We start from the raw sequence: 19,098 nt of genomic DNA, 5'->3' as shown, positions 1-19,098 counted from the left end.
TGGGACACACACACATACATACATACTTACATTCATTTTTATAATATGTATGGATTTCAATGACCAACTCATCCATCTTCTTCAGCTGCTGTGATTTTTGCTGTTATGTGTAGTTGTTCGCTGGGCTCCAACCAGACTGTGAAACGTTGGTGGTCTCACAACGCTATTTCTAACTGAGTTCCATTCCCAGTGTCCACATTGCACTGTGATGCTCTTTTGTTTTTCAGAGCTCGAACTGATATTTTGTGAAATGCAAATTCTCTCAATGTTTTCCAACTCCAGTGAATGTGATAACAAATGAGATTTCAGTAAACTGAGTGCTGTATCACATTTTTTTTTTAATGTAAAACTGCTGTCCCTGTTTATTAGGTTTTCTGCCATCTCTATTTCGATCTCCCCAGGGGGCTTGCCACCCTTTGGCGGGTTTGCAGTTGGCTACCGTGGGCCCCCAGCCTTTGCAGCATTTTTTCTCTTCTGTGCTGTATGTGTATCCTCCTGTTATTCTTTTTCCCCTCCCTTGGGTAACATGTCTGGGGTGTTATTGGGAATGTTTTGAATTGTCTGTTGCTGATGTAAGAACAGTCTCACTTTTATTTTTCGCTCCTTTTTTCTTTCTTTCTTTCCCTTCTCCTGTCATTCCTCGGCTTCGGTCTTTGAGGTTCCTCTTTCTTTTCTTCCTCCCTGTGCACTCCTGAAAGCTGGCCCATGCGTCTGACGCGTAGCGGGTGATTGGGTAATGCACAATTCTGAGCCCCAGGTCAACAAGGTCGACAGGTAGGGTTCACATGTACCACCTGGTACAGGCCACACCCAGGGAGGGGTGATTTCGTGAGCTGCAACCTTCCCAAATTGCCACTGCTCCACGGTTCCTCGTGGTCTCACGTACTGAAGACAGACAGTCCTTCGCCACAGTAAATCTGTTTATCATTCAGAAAGGTGTTGATGCAATTGCCGGCCCTGTGAAATCCTGCTCTCGTTTACGGAATGGCACTTACCTTTTGGAGACTACTTCTGATTCTCAAGCACAACAACTGCTTGCTGCATTGCTTCTCCATGGCCACCCTGTCGAGACTCCTTAGAACTTTGAATTCTTCTCTTGGTGTAATTTACACCAGGCTGCTCGACGGTCTAACCGAAGCCAAAATCCAATCTTACCTCTCTGATCAGGGTTTCATTACCGTATATCGTGCAGTGAAATGATAGATACCTCCTTAGTTTCCACCCGCACACTTTTTCTCACCTTTCATAGAGTGGTGCTTCCGTCCAAGGCTATGAAATTATCACAGTCCAGCCGTACGTTCCAAACGCAATGTGCTGCTACCAGTGCCATCGTTTCAACCACACTAGACTGTCTTGTCGACACCCAGCCAAATGTGTAAGCTGCGATAGGGATGCGACGAGGGCGATTGTCCACCACCTCCTCCCTGCTGTATCAACTGCAACGGCCACTGTGCCGCTTCCTCTCAGGATTGTCCCATGTATCGTGATGAGCGCCACACCAATCGTTTTTCAGCATTGGACACCACAGACTGACCGGACAAGCAAGCCGATGCTTCTGTGGACCCCATGAAGCAGGATCCTCCTGCTTCTGTGCCCTGTAGTAGCGACTCTTCACAGGCTGTCACTCGGCAGCCACCGAGGTGACACCCCTACATCTCTTCCTCATCATGACTCTCCTCCAATGGAACTTTCGCAGCCTTTTCAGTCCCACAAAGAGGATTTACGGCTGCTTTTAGCATTGCAGTGTCCCCTTGTACTCTGCCTTCAGGAAACAAAATTGCGCCCTCACGACCACTTTGAGCTTTCACATTTCTTACCTATTTGTTTTGACCTTCCGCCTGAGGTCGGCATTCCATCTCGTGGGGGTGTCATGCTGCGCATACAGGATGACATTCACAGTCAACCCATATCCCTGACTACCCATCTTCAACCTGTTGCAATTTATCTTTTACTTCCCCACCTGACTTTTTCCTTCTGTACCATTTATGTCCCTCCATCATTCGATGTCACCAGGACAGACTTCCTTAAGCATATTGTCCCAGGACCTGTCAGAGTGGTGCCCTCTTGGCTGACCTTCTTAACCTCTTCTGCCTTAACACTGGAGCACCCACTTTGCTTTCCGACTCCTTGCACACCTATTCCCATTTGGACCCGTCCTTCTGCACTGCCAGCTTGCCCATCGTCTTGAGTGGTCTGTTCTTTCTGACACCTACCTGAGCGACCATTTCTGGAGTGCTATCTGTTTGCTGTATCCTACCCCATCTGCGTGCGTGCCCAAATGGCAGCTTACTAAGGCTGACTGGCAGCTTTACTCTTCCCACTATCACTCTACCTTCCTCCATAGGAAATGAGTGGAGGAGGCTCGGGCGATACCATTCTCTTCTCAGAATCGTGAGTGCTACTATGCCGCCTTTACTATGAGGAAGCTAGATCTTGCCCTCAGTTCATCCTGATCCTCTGCCTCACCTTTCTCTTGCGGGCAAGCACTTTTTGCTTAACACGTACAACCGCATCTGGGCAATGGGCACATTTCCTGGATGATGGTGTGAAGCCACCATCATACCCTTACCTAAACTTGGTAAGGACAAAAACCTTCCTTCTAGTTACCGCCCTATCTCTCTTACCAGCTGTGTTTGCAAGGTGATGGAATGTATGATTCATGCCCAGCTGGTATGGTGGCTTGAGTCTTGCAATTTACCGACGAATGCACAGTGTGGATTTCGAGTGCAGCATTCTGCAGTTGACCATCTCATTACTTTGTCCACTCATGTCATTAATGGTTTTCTGCAGAAATCCCAGACTGTGGCCATGTTTTTCGATTTGGAGAAGACCTACGACACCTGCTGGTGAACGGTATCCTCCGTACTCTTTACACGTGGGGCTTCCGTGGCTGCCTGCCCTGTTTTCTTCAGGCGTTTTTAAAAGACCTAGTTTTCAAGGTATGTGTGTGGGTTCTGCCTTGTTGGACACCTTTATCCAGGGAAACGGTGTGCCTCAGAGTTCCATCCTGAGCGCCATCCTCTTTGCTGTCGCCATTAATCCTTTAATGGCCTGTCTCCCACTGGGCACCTCCGGCTCACTTTATTGTTGATGGTTTTGCCATCTATTGCAGTTCTCCACAGACCTGTCTCACTGAGTGGCATCTTCAGCAATATCTTGATCGTCTTTACTCGTGGAGCATTGACAATAGCTTTTGCTTTTCCACTTACTAAACTCTCTGTATGGATTGCTGGCGACTCAGTTGGTTTCTTTCACCATCTTTACATCTTGGGCCTGTTGCTCTTCCGTTAGTTGAAATTACAAAATTCCTGGGGCTCATGCTCAATAGGTAACTCCCTTGGTCCTTCCATGTGTCTTACCTGGCAGTCCACTGTACGTCGTTCCTCAATGTCCTTCTTGTACTCAATGGTACTTCCTGGGGGTGCCGATTGACCCACCCTCCTCCATTTGTACTGGTCCCTTATCTGTTCGAAACTCTCCTGAGGGTGCTTTGTTTATGCGTCTGCACGTCCATCCCTCTTACGCCACCTCAACACTATTCACCATCATGGGGAATCCGTTTCGCCACAGGCGCCTTTTACACCAGCCTGGTTGAGAGTCTGTATGCTGAAGCTGCTGAACTTCCACTGTCCTACCGCCATGACTTTCTCCTCATCAGCTATGCATGCTGTTTGTCTGCAATGCGTGGCCTCACATCCTATGCCTCCTGCTTCGATGATTCCTTTTCACAACCTTCGCATTGAACTTCATGAAAGTACATTTGTATACACTGGTGGCTCTCAGACTGACTGTGGGGTCTGGTGTGCCTTTGTCATTGGCACCCGTGTCTTGGCTTCCGCCACACTGCTCAGTATTTACAGCCGAGCTCTTTGCCCTATATCAGGCCAAGGACTACATCTGGCGACACAGCCGTTTCAATTGTGTACTCTGCTCAGACTCACTCAGTGCCCTTCAAAGTCTATGTGCACTGTACACTGCCCATCCCTTAGTGAAACAGGTCCAGGAAAATTGTCACTTGCTCACTTGTGGTGGAGCCAGTGTGATGTTTCGGTGGGTTTCTGGAAACAACAGCGAGGAAAATTGGACTTAAAATCAATTGTGACAAGACGGAATACATGGTTCTATACCATAGACATAATGAAACTCAAGAACCACTTCCACCCTTACAGACAACTGGAGGTTCTTATCATCAAGTCAGGGAGTTCAAGAATCTGGGTGCAGTGTTCAGAGATAAACCATCCAGTTAAAAGGAAATGCAGGCAAGACTACAGGTAGGTCATTGCTGTTACCATGGCCTCAAAACCAGAAGTTTGTCAAGACATTTCAAAAGAAATGCCTACTAAACACTCCTACAGCCAGTAGTACTATATGGATATGCCACCTGGAGTACAACCAAGCAAGATCTGAACAGACTGATGATATTTGAAAGGAAAGTCCTTCGGAAGATTTATAGACCAGTTTACGATAATGAGAGTGAAAAATGGAAGATTCGTCACAATACAAAGTTGTGTGATATGTACAAAGAGCCGAACATTGTGGCTATAATGAAGACATGACGACTCCAGTGCTCGAATGCAGGACAACCGATGGCTGAAAACTATACTCAACACCGAGCCAACTGGCATAAGGCTCATAGGAAGACCTAGAACTTGATGGAGTGACTGTGTATTCAAAGACCTTCACAGAGTGGGACTGCTGGAAAGCTGGCAGAAAGGAGCCAAAGACAGGCTGAAGTGAAGGCAATCTCTCAAAGCAGCGCGCGGTCCATTGGGTCTGATCGCGTAAAGTAAAGTAAGTAGTCCTGGTCATGTCGGTTGCCAGGAAATGAGGCTGCTGATGCGCAGCTGCCAAGGCTGCAGTCCTCTTACTTCGGCCCGTGTGTTCTTATATTCCCTCCGATGGTCTCTGTGTTGCTGTTTGTCAGGAGGTGGTGTCCCTTTGGTATCGCCAATGGTCCTACCTTCACGGGGATAAGCTCTGGCTCATCAAGCCTCTCAGCCTCCTGCCGGGAGATCATTTTAACTAGGCTGCGTATTGGGCACTGCCTTTTTAGCCATTGTCATTTGATAAGTGGTGCTACCCCACTACTTTGTACACATTATGCCCAAGTTTTAACTGTCTGCCACTTCCAGATGGAATGCTGATTTTTTTTAACCATTTACGTTCCCACTTGGGTTTGGCGTCTGAGTTATGGGCCGTTTTAGCAAATGACGCGAGGGCTGTTGACCACGTGATACTTTTTATCCAGTAAAGCAGTATGGCAAAGGCTCTTTAATTTTTAGTTTTTGACCTCTGTTTATATATGGTGTCTTTTTTAGCCCTCTTTCCATGTGCCTGTTTTTAGCTGTCTTCTATTATGTCAATTGGGACTGACGTTTAGCCGTTTTCTAACTCCTCTCTGTCTTTGTGTTGTCCGCCCCAATATCTGAGCGGTCAGCGCGGCGGTCTGTCATGCCAAGGGGCCCGGGTTTGATTCCCAGCTGGGTCGGAGACTTCCTCTGCTCAGGGACTGGGGTGTTGTGTTGCCCTCATTATCATTTCATCATCATCAGTGGAAGGCAATGGGAAACCACCACTGGAATCACTTCCCTAGACGCTCATGCGGTGGACCTCTGTGACGAGGCTTCCCCCATGACAAGACCTGCCATAAGGCAGAACACAAAGTAAGTCTTCATGTTCTATAGTTTTGACTTGGGCGCGTATGACCCCAATTGTTTTTTGTGCCCTAAACCAAAGTAACCAACAAAAAAAATCTCTATTTTGATAGACTCCTTAATTATGCTGTCACAGAAACTTGGCGTTTGCACCATGCTACTGCTCTCATTGAATTTCATTTCATGGTTATATTCAAGGCTGTGTTTGGTGAAAGCTGTTTTGCTTGGTTGTTTTAAGTTAGTATGTTTATGATGTTCATTGCAGCTTGCCGAGGATGCAGTGAGGTTCCTTACTAAAGAGCTAAATTTCATTCCCACTCTAAAATGCCACTAGTAGCAAATTACATCTGCCCCATGGAGCAGGAAGCAGAGGAAGACATTTGCAGTGGAATCTGTAGAGAGCACTTACCGAGGCACCAATGCTAAGATCTTATGTATCCAAGGGTGAAAGAGTAACATTGGGATATCTGTGGGACGACAAAAAAACTGTAGTTCTGCCAACCAACAAGAACAATACTACAGTCCCAGTCCTGCATGTGGACTACAATAAGATTTTCAATGTTTTGAATGATGTTGCATACAGACAGACAGATAGATGTCAGTTGTATGAATGAAGCGGAGAGGAAGATGACAACTCTTCTCAGTGAGTCAGACTTGCTCTGTAGAACATCCTGTGTTAAATCTTTGAATCAAACCAGATAGAGCTATTCTCATTTCCTGTTCCATATTAATTTGGACATTATTTATTCTTTATTACAGTGACTGCTGAAAACTGAGCTTTGCACAGACAGGAAATTGCAGATGGAATTAATGTTCATTGAGTTTTACTACTGGGCAGTGGATATTAATCTTGTAATGATTAAAAACTGTGAAGACCCTTGTGCTGTCAAATTTTGTCTTCAGTGTACTGTGATGAGACTATTCAGTCAGATTTTCTTCTTCTAAGGAAGTAAATTCTTTGGAACCTTGGCATTTGGTAGGTCATAAATCCATGCAGATTTATTGATATTTCAGAAAGAAATTTTCAGTCTGCAACAGAGTGTACACTGATATGACACTTCCTGGTAGATTAAAACTGAATGCCGGACCAAGACTTGAATTTGGGACCTTTGCCTTTCACAGGTAAGTGTTATACCGACTGAGCTCCCCAAGCACGATTCACAACTCATCCTCACAACTTTACTTCTGCTTGATATTTTCTTCTCGAAATTCTTTTTGTAACCATTTAATGGAAGATGGTTTTCTGTAAGCAAAATACTATTGAGAAAATTTAAAGAAATGGCATTTGCAGCTGACTGCAGAACAATTCTGCTTCTGCCAATGTACATTTTGCATAATGACTGCAAAGGTAAGGCAAAAGAAATTAGAGCTCATATACAAACATACAAACAGTTGTTTTTCCCTCACTCCATATGAAAATGTAACATGAAAGGTAGTGACTAGTAGTGGTACAAGGTCCCCTCTGCCATGCACTGTGTGGTGGCTTGCATATTTATGTAAGTGTAGATATTTTTGATAAGTCAGATATGTAGGGTCTCTCTTTTCAAGGGTGCACCATGCGCATTTTAAAACTAAACGAGAAAATACAGTTTTCAGACAAATATTAAAATTGTGGCAAAGAAAAATTAATGAAAATGACAGATGATTTTCAAAAACAGAATTTATATTGCAAGACAAGTCAAATTCATTGGTGTTTGCAGATTGCTGCAACAAATAAGAAAAATCCATCAATTCAATCTTAATTACTTTTTCTTTGCCACAGTTTTAATCTTTTTTTGAAAACTGAGGTTTTTTCATTTAATTTAAAATGTATTTGGCGCATCATTGAAGGGAGAGATTCAGTGTATCTAACTTTTCAAAGATATCTTACATTTACATACCTACTCTGCAAGCCACTATGTGGTGTGGGGTGGAGGAAACCTTGTACCAAAACTAGTAATTCCCTATTCTGTTCCACTCGCAAATGAAACGAGGGACTAAAAACGCTTCTCATGTTTGTGTATGAGCCCTAATTTCTTTTGCCTTGTCTTCGTGGCCATTAAATGAAATGTACATTGGTCACAGTAGAATTGTTCTGCAGTCAGCTGCAAATTCCAGTTTTCTAAATTTTCTCAAGTGCTTTGTCAAGAGAACATAGCCTTCCCTCCAGGGATTATCATTTGAGTTCATGGAGCATTTCTGCAATACTGTAATACTCGCATATTGAATGAACCTTTCAGAGGAAATGTAACACCCTGCCTCTGAATTGCTTTGATGTCTTTCTTTAATCGGAACTGGTGGGGATAACAACACTCCAGCAGTACTCCACTCGTGTTCTGTATGCAATCTCCTTTGTGGATGAGGTACAGTTTTCTAGAATTCTCGCACTTAATCGAAGTGGACCATTCACATTCCCTGCTTCTGACCTTATGTGCTCATTCCATTCCATATCACATTATAATGTTACATGTGGATATTTAATTGATGTGACTCAAGCAGCATACCAGTAATATTGTATCTGAACATTACATGATCGTTTTTCTACTTATTTGCCTTTCATCACACCAAATAGAAATTCTGTGTAAGCCATCCTGTATCCATCTACAACAGTACTATTAAGTGTAGATTACTGCTCACCATATAAAGAAGGCATCAAGCTGCAGACAGGCACAGTGAAAAGATTAATAAACAGTTAAGCTTTCAGACAAAAAAGTCCTTCAGTGGAAATATTTCCAGCACATTAAAAAGACTTATAAACATTTAAGCTTTTGGACACAAAAGTCCTTCTTCAGAAATATTCTGTTTATGAAGGGGGACATTTCCAAAAGTGAGTAGCAATCTATCCTTTTCATAATATTGTTGCTATCCCATCCTGGACTTTCCATTGTTTGAGTCTGTATCCTCCTACAGTCACTCAATGATGATAATTTCCTGTATGCTACAGCATCATCAGCAAACAGTCACAGATTGCTGCTCACCCTATCTGTCAGATAATTAACATATACAGAGAACTACAGTGATCCTGCTATACCTCTGTGGGGCATTTCTGACAATACCCTTGTCTTGGAATATAGAATCTGCATATTTCCTTCAGCCATGGTTCACAGGCTATTGTAAAAAAAAAGGCAAGGTAAGTTGTACACAAGTAATACTTTCTGAAACTGTGAGATGTATGGAGAGAAGCTTTTCTATTTCAAGGAGATTTCTTGTATTCAGACTTATAATATGTTCAAGAATTCTTAGCAAACTAATGTTAAAGACATTGGTCTGTCGTTTTGTGTGTCCTTTCCTTTACCCTTCTTATGTACAGGAATCACTTGTGTTTTTTTTCCCACATGTGTGGAACTTTTCACTGGGTGAGAGATTTATGAGAAATACAGGCTAAATAAGAAGCTAATGTTGAACTGGAATAGAGATTCCATTTGGACTTTGCAACTTATTTTTTCAATTCTTTCAGTTGCTTATCAGTGCCAAGGATGCCTGTTTGTATGCCCTCCATATGGAAGTCTGTGCAATGGTTAAGCTAGAACCTCAATTTTCCTTTTGCTGTCTTCTATTAACACATTGACTTGTCAGGAAGTGCCTGAATAGTAGCCTTCAACCTGATTACCGGTTTTATGTAGGACTGGAATTTTCTCTGATTCTTGGCAAGATCTTTTGCTACTACAGTATGATGGTGGAAGTCATTGAATGCTTCGGGCATTGATCTTTTTATAGATGCATGAATTTCTACTAACTTTTGCCTGTTGATATTTCTGCATTCTGTTTTGATCCCAGAGTACAATAATCTCTGTTTCCTCAACATTTTCTGAGTATTAAACCATGCTGGATCTTTTTTATCCTTAATCCATTTACTTGGCACTTGTCCGCCCCCTTTGCTGAGTGGTTAGTGCATCGACTCCCATGACCGTACCTGGGTTCAATTCACGGCCGGGATGGAGATTTTCTCCTCTCAGGGACTGGGTATTGTGTTATCGTTATCATCATTTCATTATCATGATCATGCAAGTCGCCCAGTGCATTAACATTAGAAAGAGATTTGCAACTCGGCAGCTGAACTTACCCTTCTTGGGACTCCAGGCCATCAATGCCATACGATGTTTTCATTTCACTTCACACATACTTCTGCAGAGTGCGATTTACAATTAGTTCAAACTTAGCCCATAATTCCTCTATGTCCAACATGTTGGAACTAAATGATATCTATTCATTCAGTATGGTAATAACTGCTTATCTGCTCTGTCCAGCATAAAACCTCTACTAGCCATCTTAATAGATTTGTTGACTTTAGTAACCATCATCACTACGATGACATAATCACTAATTCTTGTCTCTCTATTGACTCTGTTGATAAGATCAGACCTGTTTATAGCTATGAGGTGTAAAATATTTCTTTTGCATGTAGGTTGTTGAACTAGCTGCTCAAGACAGTTTTGGGAAATATGTTCAGAACTAGTTCATGAGAGTGTTTTTACATACTACCTGCAATGAATCCATAAACGTCCCAATCTGTACTCGGTATGTTAAGGTTGCCTCCAGCTAATTTAACATGACTGGAGTAGTTCCATGTTACTGAGTGTAGACTTTCTTTGAATGATTCTACAACTTTTATGGTGGAATCAGATGGCCTGTAAAAAAGATCCATTGACTAACTCAAGGTCATCAGGCAATTTACTCCTGTCCAGATAACTTCACAACCAAACTCAATTTCGACCTCCATAGACACAGTGTTTGTCAACTGCAGTGAACACTCCCCCACCAGTGGTGTCTAACCTGTCTTTTCAATATACTTTCTATGCCTCATTAAATATCTTGGGGCTTTCTACTTTGGGTTTTATCCAGGTCTTCTGTACTGAGTATTATTTGAGTGTGGCAGCTCTCCTGGAGGGCGGTAAATTCAGAGACTTGGTTATAAATGCTTCAGCAATTTCCTGTTGAAAGTACCTAGAAAATGTATTCAGACATTAACCAACATAGGCAAACAGTCAGATATTATTCATTTCTTGACAGAAGCTCAAGTGAGAAAACGTTAAACTAAACACTCTGTACAAACACCAACAACTGCGCTGCTGCTTCTGCTGCTACTACTTCTTCCTCCTGGGCGACTGTGACTCCTAGATATCTGTTTCATCAAAATATTTGTCAACTAAGTGTTTGTTTTCAAGAAAAATGTTTACATTTCTGCTGTAATTGGAATGTACAAGACAGAAGATGGCCAAAGAGAGCAGTAGTATAACAAAGTGTATATTCAACTCCTAAAACCTCACACAATTCCATGTTTTAAAACATAGCTTTACTGGTCGAGTTTCACGTAGTTTGCTATATTTACTAGATGTACCAGTGGAGAACTGAAATATGTTGATGTGAGAGCTTCTCTGTGAATGATACAGTGGGTCCACACTGAATCCAAAGTTTTGTGTTCAATAACAAACTGCACTTGTCCATAACATCTGGACAAAGAACGATCACCTCGGTACGAACATCAACGCACTTTGTCCACTACAAATTCTTTTTCAACATAAAATATTTTAAGTAGCCCATCTGTCTTGAGCCTTCATACTCACAGTGATTCTTTTACAAAGGATGTTGTCGACAGTTCAATTATACCTAGATTGGAATAACTAAGTGACTGACAGGTATCATAGTAATAACCAGTTAGAGAATGAGATTGGTCATGCCATCTGTTCTGGTCATAGTTGTCATACTATTCAGCTATCCTATTTACCAGTTGCTGCAGACAGCTGGTAACATAGTTAAGTACCTGCAATTCATTTTCATTGTTTCTCTGTGTGATGTGCTATTTCATGCAATAGAAAGTCCTAAACTAGTTGCAAAAGTGTGAATAAAAGTGGTAAGACCATTATAACCCTGCTAAACAACCCTAATATTGAATATAAAAGAGCAGGGTGTGAATGTATCTGGAATGGAAATGCAGTTGTTGCTGCCACAGCCATATTGCCTGCACATAGAAATGTGAACTGACAACTTTGCACTTTTGTGCTCAATTATCAATCACTTTGTTATTTTGATCAAGGTATATCACCTGAGAACTGTGCTTAGCAAATTAAGTGTGCACCATTATTATTGTCTGTAGTATTGTCAAGCAGCAACCAAAATTCATTTCCTTATAATGAGAACATAAAACATGGCAACTTCTTTTTTGGGAAGTGTGACTGTGTAAGTATTCCATGTGTTAACATAGGTTGTTTCAGGCAAATGGTTATCTTCTTGCCAAATAATACATCGTTTATGAGTTTTGTGGATTTGATGCTCGTAATATTGTGTGTTATTTGGTATTGTTTCATGAGTGGCTTGTACTTCTGTAGTCCTTAGTTTCATTAGTCTTCTAACACCAATTGTATACAAGTACAGAGTTTTACAGGTAAATGAGCTGGAAGTATAGCAGAACAGATATGTCCCTGTATTCTGAAATGATTTTTATTCAGTTTTAGTTTTTTAGGGTTGTATTCTTCCCTTGATGTGTAAATAGTACCAGGTATAAACAGAAAGATAGGTTTTTATTCATATACTATTGTCTACCCATAACATTACTAGTCACAAGATAAGAAAGTTCCTATTTCAAATCTAAAGTAAACTGACTGATTAAAATAATACTAGCAAGACACCCCATCTTTGCAGGAGTACCACTAAGTATCGATGGCCGGACAGCTTATCTGGCATAGTGTAATAAATTATACATGCAAACCCACCTCATGAGTTAGTTCATCTCTAAGGAGCTTTTCGTAGGTGACTGTCTACAACTGTTAGATAATTTGAAAAAAAAAAGCATCTTTGCGCCATCACACAACATATAATTACACAGCTGATGGCACAAGTATGGCTTTTTCAAACTATCTATAAGGGGCAATCAAATAAATACAAGACAGATGGAAAAAAGTAATCACCGTAATTGTTAATACGTTTATTTCACTTTGAAACAAGGTGGTCAATGCTTTCATGGAAAAATGTTTATGGATGCTTACAGAACCATGATTGTACCCAAGTGCGCACTTCTTCGTCTAAAGCAAATTGACACTATGGATGTCTTTCTTCAGGGCTTCAAAAATACGGAAATCTCATGGGGAGAGATTGGGTCTATACAGAGGATGTGTAAGGGCCTCCCAACAAAATTTCTGCAGTGTCGTTGAAACAGCCTTGGGAACGTCTGTTGTGGGTAGAGTCAGTAATAAAGAAGTAATAAATTAAAACATCATGTCAGATGCTGAAGTTTCACTCCATGAACAGTGAAAAGTAGTAAGAAATAAACTTTTTTTCCTTTCATAATTTTGTGTGTGGGTTTGGGGGGGGGGGGGGGGTGTCGTGTCAGTAAGGAACTAACAGTTTCTAATTGTAATACTTGTCCTGTGTGGTAAACTTCTAAAACTTCTAATGTAAGATTATGCCTCTTAATTAGTAGATTATGATAGCATTTTAAATTTTTAAATTTGGTCAATAATCATGCAAAATATTGAAAATCAATATTTTGAAGCCCTTAAGTAGGCAACTGCAACTGATACTGGGTTCCAGGATAGTGCTTACATTACACAAAGATTATCCTATAGAAATATATAAATAATTTATTCAATTAATAAAATTTGTTTTCCTGAAATAGTAATGAACCCTCATTCATAAAATTTTAGAGTGTTCATGTGTGTCTCATATGACCACAGTTAATGCACTCCCTTATCCCACAACTTTGGAGACTATTTTCTAATTTTTCTCATTCACGAGCCTGTCTCCACGGAGAGCATAACAACTTCAACTTCTGGTGAGGCAACCCAGGAGGGTGGGGGAGAAACTCAAGAGTAAGTTTCTAAAACAATTTACAGTTAACATCCAACTTTAAGCAACCTGATGTACATGTTTCAGCCAAAATTCGTACCCCCAGTGACTCACTCACTTTTATGGACACTTGAGAAACACAGATCATATCATAACATCATATTTTAAAGTAAGTTCTGTGTGACCTCTTTTCTTGCATCATTTTTTATGGTACCTTATGTTTATGGGGGAGCAGGACGTTAGTCTAGTATGCTTAAGTAATCGCCTTACTTCTCTTTTACATCTCGTCAGTTATGTAAATTCAGTAATTTATTAAACATTTTCTTTTATTCCTGTGGTAGTAACAAGTAATTTGTCCTGCATGAGATTGTACCAGAAACAAGCTCATCCCAAGCTCTAATAAAATGTGAAATTATCAATGTAGTTCCACTGACTGTAAATTTTTAAGTGTATGATGATGATGATGATGATGATGATGTCCCATACTCCGAGGAACGTAGGGAACGATACGGGAGACTCACACTGCCGACTAGGCAAGGTCCTAGCAAAGGTGGTTTGCCACTGCCTTCCTCCAAGCGTAATGGGGGTGAATGATGATGATGAAGACAATACAACAACACCCAGTCATCTCGAGGCAGGGAAAATCCCTGATCCCGCCGGAAATCGAACCTGGGACCCCATGCGCAGGAAGTGCGAATGCTAGTGCAAGACCACGAGCTGCGGACTTCAAGTGCATTGCTTGATGTTATTATGGCTCTAAGGCAGCGTCTAAAGATACTCACTTCGAATGCAAAAATCTCAACTCTCTTCATGTTCTGATATTGGGTAGCAGCTTCTTTTCAACATCCTTTCCCATATGAGTTTGCAACCTGTCTGTAAACCCCAAGAGGCTGACAGAATATCAGTCTGCCATATGTTAAAAAAGAGATGTTGATTGAAAAGAATTGACTTAATGTTTGTCCCGCTCCCCCCCCCCTCTCCCCCTTCACCCTTTCCCATGCTTTCTCCACTCTGTGTGTGTGTGTGTGTGTGTGTGTGTGTGTGTGTGAGAGAGAGAGAGAGAGAGAGAGAGAGAGAGAGAGAGAGAGAGAGAGAGAGGGGGGGGGGGGGGGGGGAGAAGGGGCTTAGGTTTGGCAAAGAGTGTTTTATTGGAATTCGGAGCCATAAGGAAAGGCATTTGTATCCTAATCAAAAAAGGTCACATTTTCAAAATTTGTAAAGGGATTGTACTGTTTGGTTGCAGATTCTCCTAAATTGCAGCAGAAGCATGGGAGTAGCAACCTGAAGCGTGGCAAGTCTTTAGGAAATCCTGTGACCAGGAAGCCTTTTGTGCCAAAGAGGCAATTATCAGCAATAAACAAAACAGTAACTAACAGCATAGTTGTGGTGAAGTCAGCAACAAACAATGATTCAACTGACAAAGATCCTGATCTCATTAGGTTACAGGTCAGTAAATTCTCTTCAAGAAAGTATTCATATAATGCACCAGGTCTCAACAGCATTACACATTCTTACACTTTAGAGGAATATATGCTGCAGTAATCACTTGAGATGACCTGAAACTGTGGGACAAACTGGGTCTCATATCTGGCCTTTTGCATTAAATGATCTCTGAGCTTGCCTCACAGCTGGACTAAAAGCTTCTACCTGCTGCTTGGAGGGTAAGCGAGTTCATGCTAAGAGTTGTTAAATGAAGTGAGCTCAGGTATCACAATTAGTAGCAAGCTTCTTGTAAAAGGTAGATCTGGGTTCAATTACTGATCTAGCACATGCCACAAACATTCATTGCATCATATACTCCTCTAAACATGAAATTATCCATAGAAAACAACACAGTATAAAAGAAAGCTCGGCAAAATTCTTGAAAATCACAATCCAGGACAACCTCAAGTGTAACACGCAAATAGATTTCATAGCCCATAAACTACTAAAAACAATTTTGTCATTAACTGTGAAGTGCATGGTAGAGCGTACAGCCTATTGCACCAGTTATTAGGGCTTTTCCCATTTCATTCACATATTGAGTGCTGGAAGAATTATTCTTAAATACCTCTGTGCATGCTGTAATTGGTGTAATCTTGTCTTTGGGAACTATATGTAGGGGAGTATATTCTTAGAGTCATCCCTTCCTATTGGTTCTAGAAGCTTTCCAAGTAGGTTTTGATTGGATGGGACAGTTTGCATGTGTCAGTTCAATCCATTTTCAACACCTGTGCTACTCTCCCATAGGTCAAACAACCACGTGAGTATGGGTGCTGCCCTTCTTTTCTGGCCAATATCTACCCTGGAATATCCATTGTTTGATACTAGATTGTTAAACTGTCATGAATCAATTGCTGTAATCAATTGCAGCTATAAAGTACCTGGAAATATCTTCCACAGAGAGAATAAATACATAAATGCAGTTATGGGGAGGGCAGAAGCAGAACTGGAAACCATTCGAAGTGTATTAAGTCCCAAAACAGTTGTTTGGTCATTTGGTGACTATTGTTTGAGCCACTTGCTCAATACTATATCAGGTGACTTTGACGTGGACAGCAGAACTTTTGCTGAATAAACTCCTCCTGGATGAAGACTGAATTGCTGAAGATCACCAGGTTCTAACAGCAGACTTTGAAGCAAATTATGCCTTAGATGGTGCCACATCCCTCGACATGCATGTGAAGGTTGCTTAGTACTAGCAAAACTTAAGTCTAGGAAGTTCCTGGGACCACCAGAGAGCATTCACTGGAAAATCATTCCACAGATCACTTAGGCTAAGAAGGATTTAGGCAATATTAAGACTTCTGACGAGTTTGCAGTTAAGAAATTGAATGAAAGAGATCTCATGTATCCATATATATACTGGCCAATTTGCTTCATCATTGTGCCCACTAAGGTGCAAGACAAGTTTCTATGCAACTACTGACAGATGTACAAGTTACTGACACCCCAGATAGTACCAGTTTTGTTTCAGGCAGGGACTTTCTTTGGATGACATGATAAATCATGTGCTTAAAATACAGAGGTGTTCATAAAAATGTAGACACTCTTTGATAGTCAATGTTAATGGAACAAAATTACATATTATTATAGTTCTTGTGCAGCATAGAGATTATTTTGTGTGTTCAAAGTGACCCACATTAGCAGTCAAACAACATCAATGCCACTGAACTGTTCACAGAACTGCGGCTGTCGGTGTTGCTGGCATGATAGATACACAGGATGCTTCAAAGGTTTTTTGTAGCTCATTCAGTGTAGCTGGCTTCTGTTAGTAAACTTCAGTTTTCAAGGTTTTCCATAGGTAAAAATCAAAAGGTGTAAGGTGTGGAGACTGTGGTGGCTACTTAGCAGCTCCTGTTTGACCTACCCATAGTCCGGTTAGATTTTCGTCAAAGTATGCTCTGACGTCTCTGTGGTAGTCAGGCAGAACGCCATCTTGTTGTAGGTAAAATCTTTCATTTACGAACACCTTTTGGATAGCAGGTAAAATTGATGTTTGCTGCATTTGAAGATACACCTTACCAGTTATGATACCTTCAAAGAAGAATGGGCCAATCAAACCGCATGATGACAGGTCACACCACACATAAGCACCTGGTAGATTAAAATGTTTGTCTGCGTGAACATGAGGGTTTCAGGAGTCCAGTACATGCAGTTATGGCATTTACAGTACCGTTCAGTTTGAATTGTACCTCATCAGACAAGATAACCATCCCTGTAAACCATTCATCCTCATGAGGCATGCCTTCAAACCACTCACAGTAATCCATCCTTCAATACGGGTCATCCTCGTTTGTAGCATGCAGCAATCTTGAATGTACACTTTCCACTTTGTAGTCTTCAGAATTTGTTGTACGCTTGATCAGCTTACGCTGCTTTCACATGCATGCTGCTTCACAGAGTTTTGAGGTGCCACAGCAAAATGCTGCAACACAGCAGTGCTGGTAGCTGCACTTGTTGATATTTTTGGTTGACCAGATCTTTCTGTATGCTCATTCTGAACAATACTGTCAGCTCAAAATTTATAGTGAATGCAATAAATTGTTGTACGTGTTGGTGGCTGAGTTCCATACACATTACATCATTGCCGTTGTACCTCCATCATGTTTTCGTATTTCCAGTACCGCTTCAATATGGCCTTGCGTAGCTCAAACGATGATCTTCCTTCACTCATTGCTGGACTCTCATCTGTTGTAAAATGTTCACAAAGATCTGTTGAGAAAACAATGGACTGTGCTCCTGCGCAAAATTGCAACGATACGACATTTTGTTCCAAAGGTATTAACTGTCAAAAATGTCTTCAATTTTCTGGATCCCTCTGTAGTTACCACCTCACATGGTAAACACACGATTGATATTGGGTATCTTTGATAATTGTGATCTGATGATTGTGAAGTTTCTGATAACTGATGTACTCTGATACAAGCTCTATGACTAAAGTTGTGGAGAGGGTGGAGTAGAGGGAGGGATTGTTGGCTGAATTGATTATGGGCAATTGTAAATTGATAAACTTTATTACTAAGTGATTACAATGGTTGACCTATATGGCTTTATGCTGGGATACTTGAATTGAACTTTTCTCCTTTTTGTATATTTCGGTTGAGGAGCAAACCTACGGAGTTGATTGGATATGCAGATGATCTAGTGGTAGCATCAGAGAACTCCATGGCCAAAGTTGAGAATCAAGCAAAGGAGCCTCTTGATAAAGTCCAACGATTTGCTGTCATAAAGCCTTAAATGTGCTATTGAAAGGATACCTGTAAGATGCTCGTTTGTAATACAACTATTTCATGACTGATTTAACTAGACCTTCTCACTTTGTATACAGCACAATGTTATGTAAAAGCAGGGATGAGGGTTAGATATTTTATGACTGTATGTCAAAACCCCAAGTGCCTGGTTTTCCTGCAACTGTCGTCTTGCTTCTCCCACTGCCAGCTAAAATCAGAATCCTGTAATGTTTGTCATTTAGCAAGTTGGGGAGACACTGACACAAATGAAATCCAAGTTTATCTAACAAGATCCAAATATATTCTGATAATCAAACACTTTTAACTGTGGGCTGCACTCTTTACAACTTATATGTTAAATAATCATTTACTGGCACTTCAGCCATGTAGCCAACTGGAATGTCTATTGTAAAAGAATTAATCACTTGGTACAAATGCCTGAAGCACAACCACATGAGGTCCAAGCATTAGTCAGTTCTAGTGGCATAATAAGTTATTCTCAAGAGCATACGCATGTCCAATTGTGACGCGGCTGTTTGATGACTTAGCAGTGTGATATCCAGACAAGAAGTATCAATGCTTATAATATTTGGTCAAACTGATTATGTGTTTCTCTCTCACTTTTAATGTTCTGGATAATTGTTCAGTATGCATTACTTATCCCATTACTGACCCACAGGGTTGATTGTCTCCCAATATAATTATTTCGGAATTATCATTCTCAAATAAATCACCAATACTGAACCATCAAACTGATATATAATACACAGGTTCTGTGGCGTGAATTTCAATTACTCTGACAACATGCTGTAAATTGTGTTCCGCAGCTGTGGCATTGACACTGTGTGGTACATGGAAGCTAAGCCATGACTTTCTAATTATGCTCTGCACTCGCCAAAGGGGTGACAGTTGACAGCCGTGCGTGAAATAGGCAACAATCCTACTGTATGCTTACAAACGAAACCAAACTA

At 41.1% G+C, this 19,098-nt stretch overlaps 1 protein-coding gene across 2 annotated transcripts in view; it reads left to right on the top strand.

Moving 5' to 3' along the window:
- LOC126176930 (BLOC-1-related complex subunit 5) overlaps positions 1–19,098 on the top strand; it is a 57,755-nt gene that overhangs the window by 25,969 nt on the left and 12,688 nt on the right. For both annotated transcript variants that reach the window (XM_049924122.1, XM_049924121.1), the window contains exon 3: positions 14,659–14,861. In XM_049924122.1, the coding sequence (XP_049780079.1) occupies positions 14,659–14,861 (203 nt within the window). The remainder of the gene's footprint in view (positions 1–14,658; positions 14,862–19,098) is intronic.

Source organism: Schistocerca cancellata, chromosome 3 (genome assembly GCF_023864275.1).
Source record: "Schistocerca cancellata isolate TAMUIC-IGC-003103 chromosome 3, iqSchCanc2.1, whole genome shotgun sequence".
Taxonomy (NCBI): Eukaryota; Metazoa; Arthropoda; class Insecta; order Orthoptera; family Acrididae; genus Schistocerca; species Schistocerca cancellata.
Note: the sequence above shows the minus strand (reverse complement) of the source record. Positions and strands in the feature narration are given on the sequence as shown.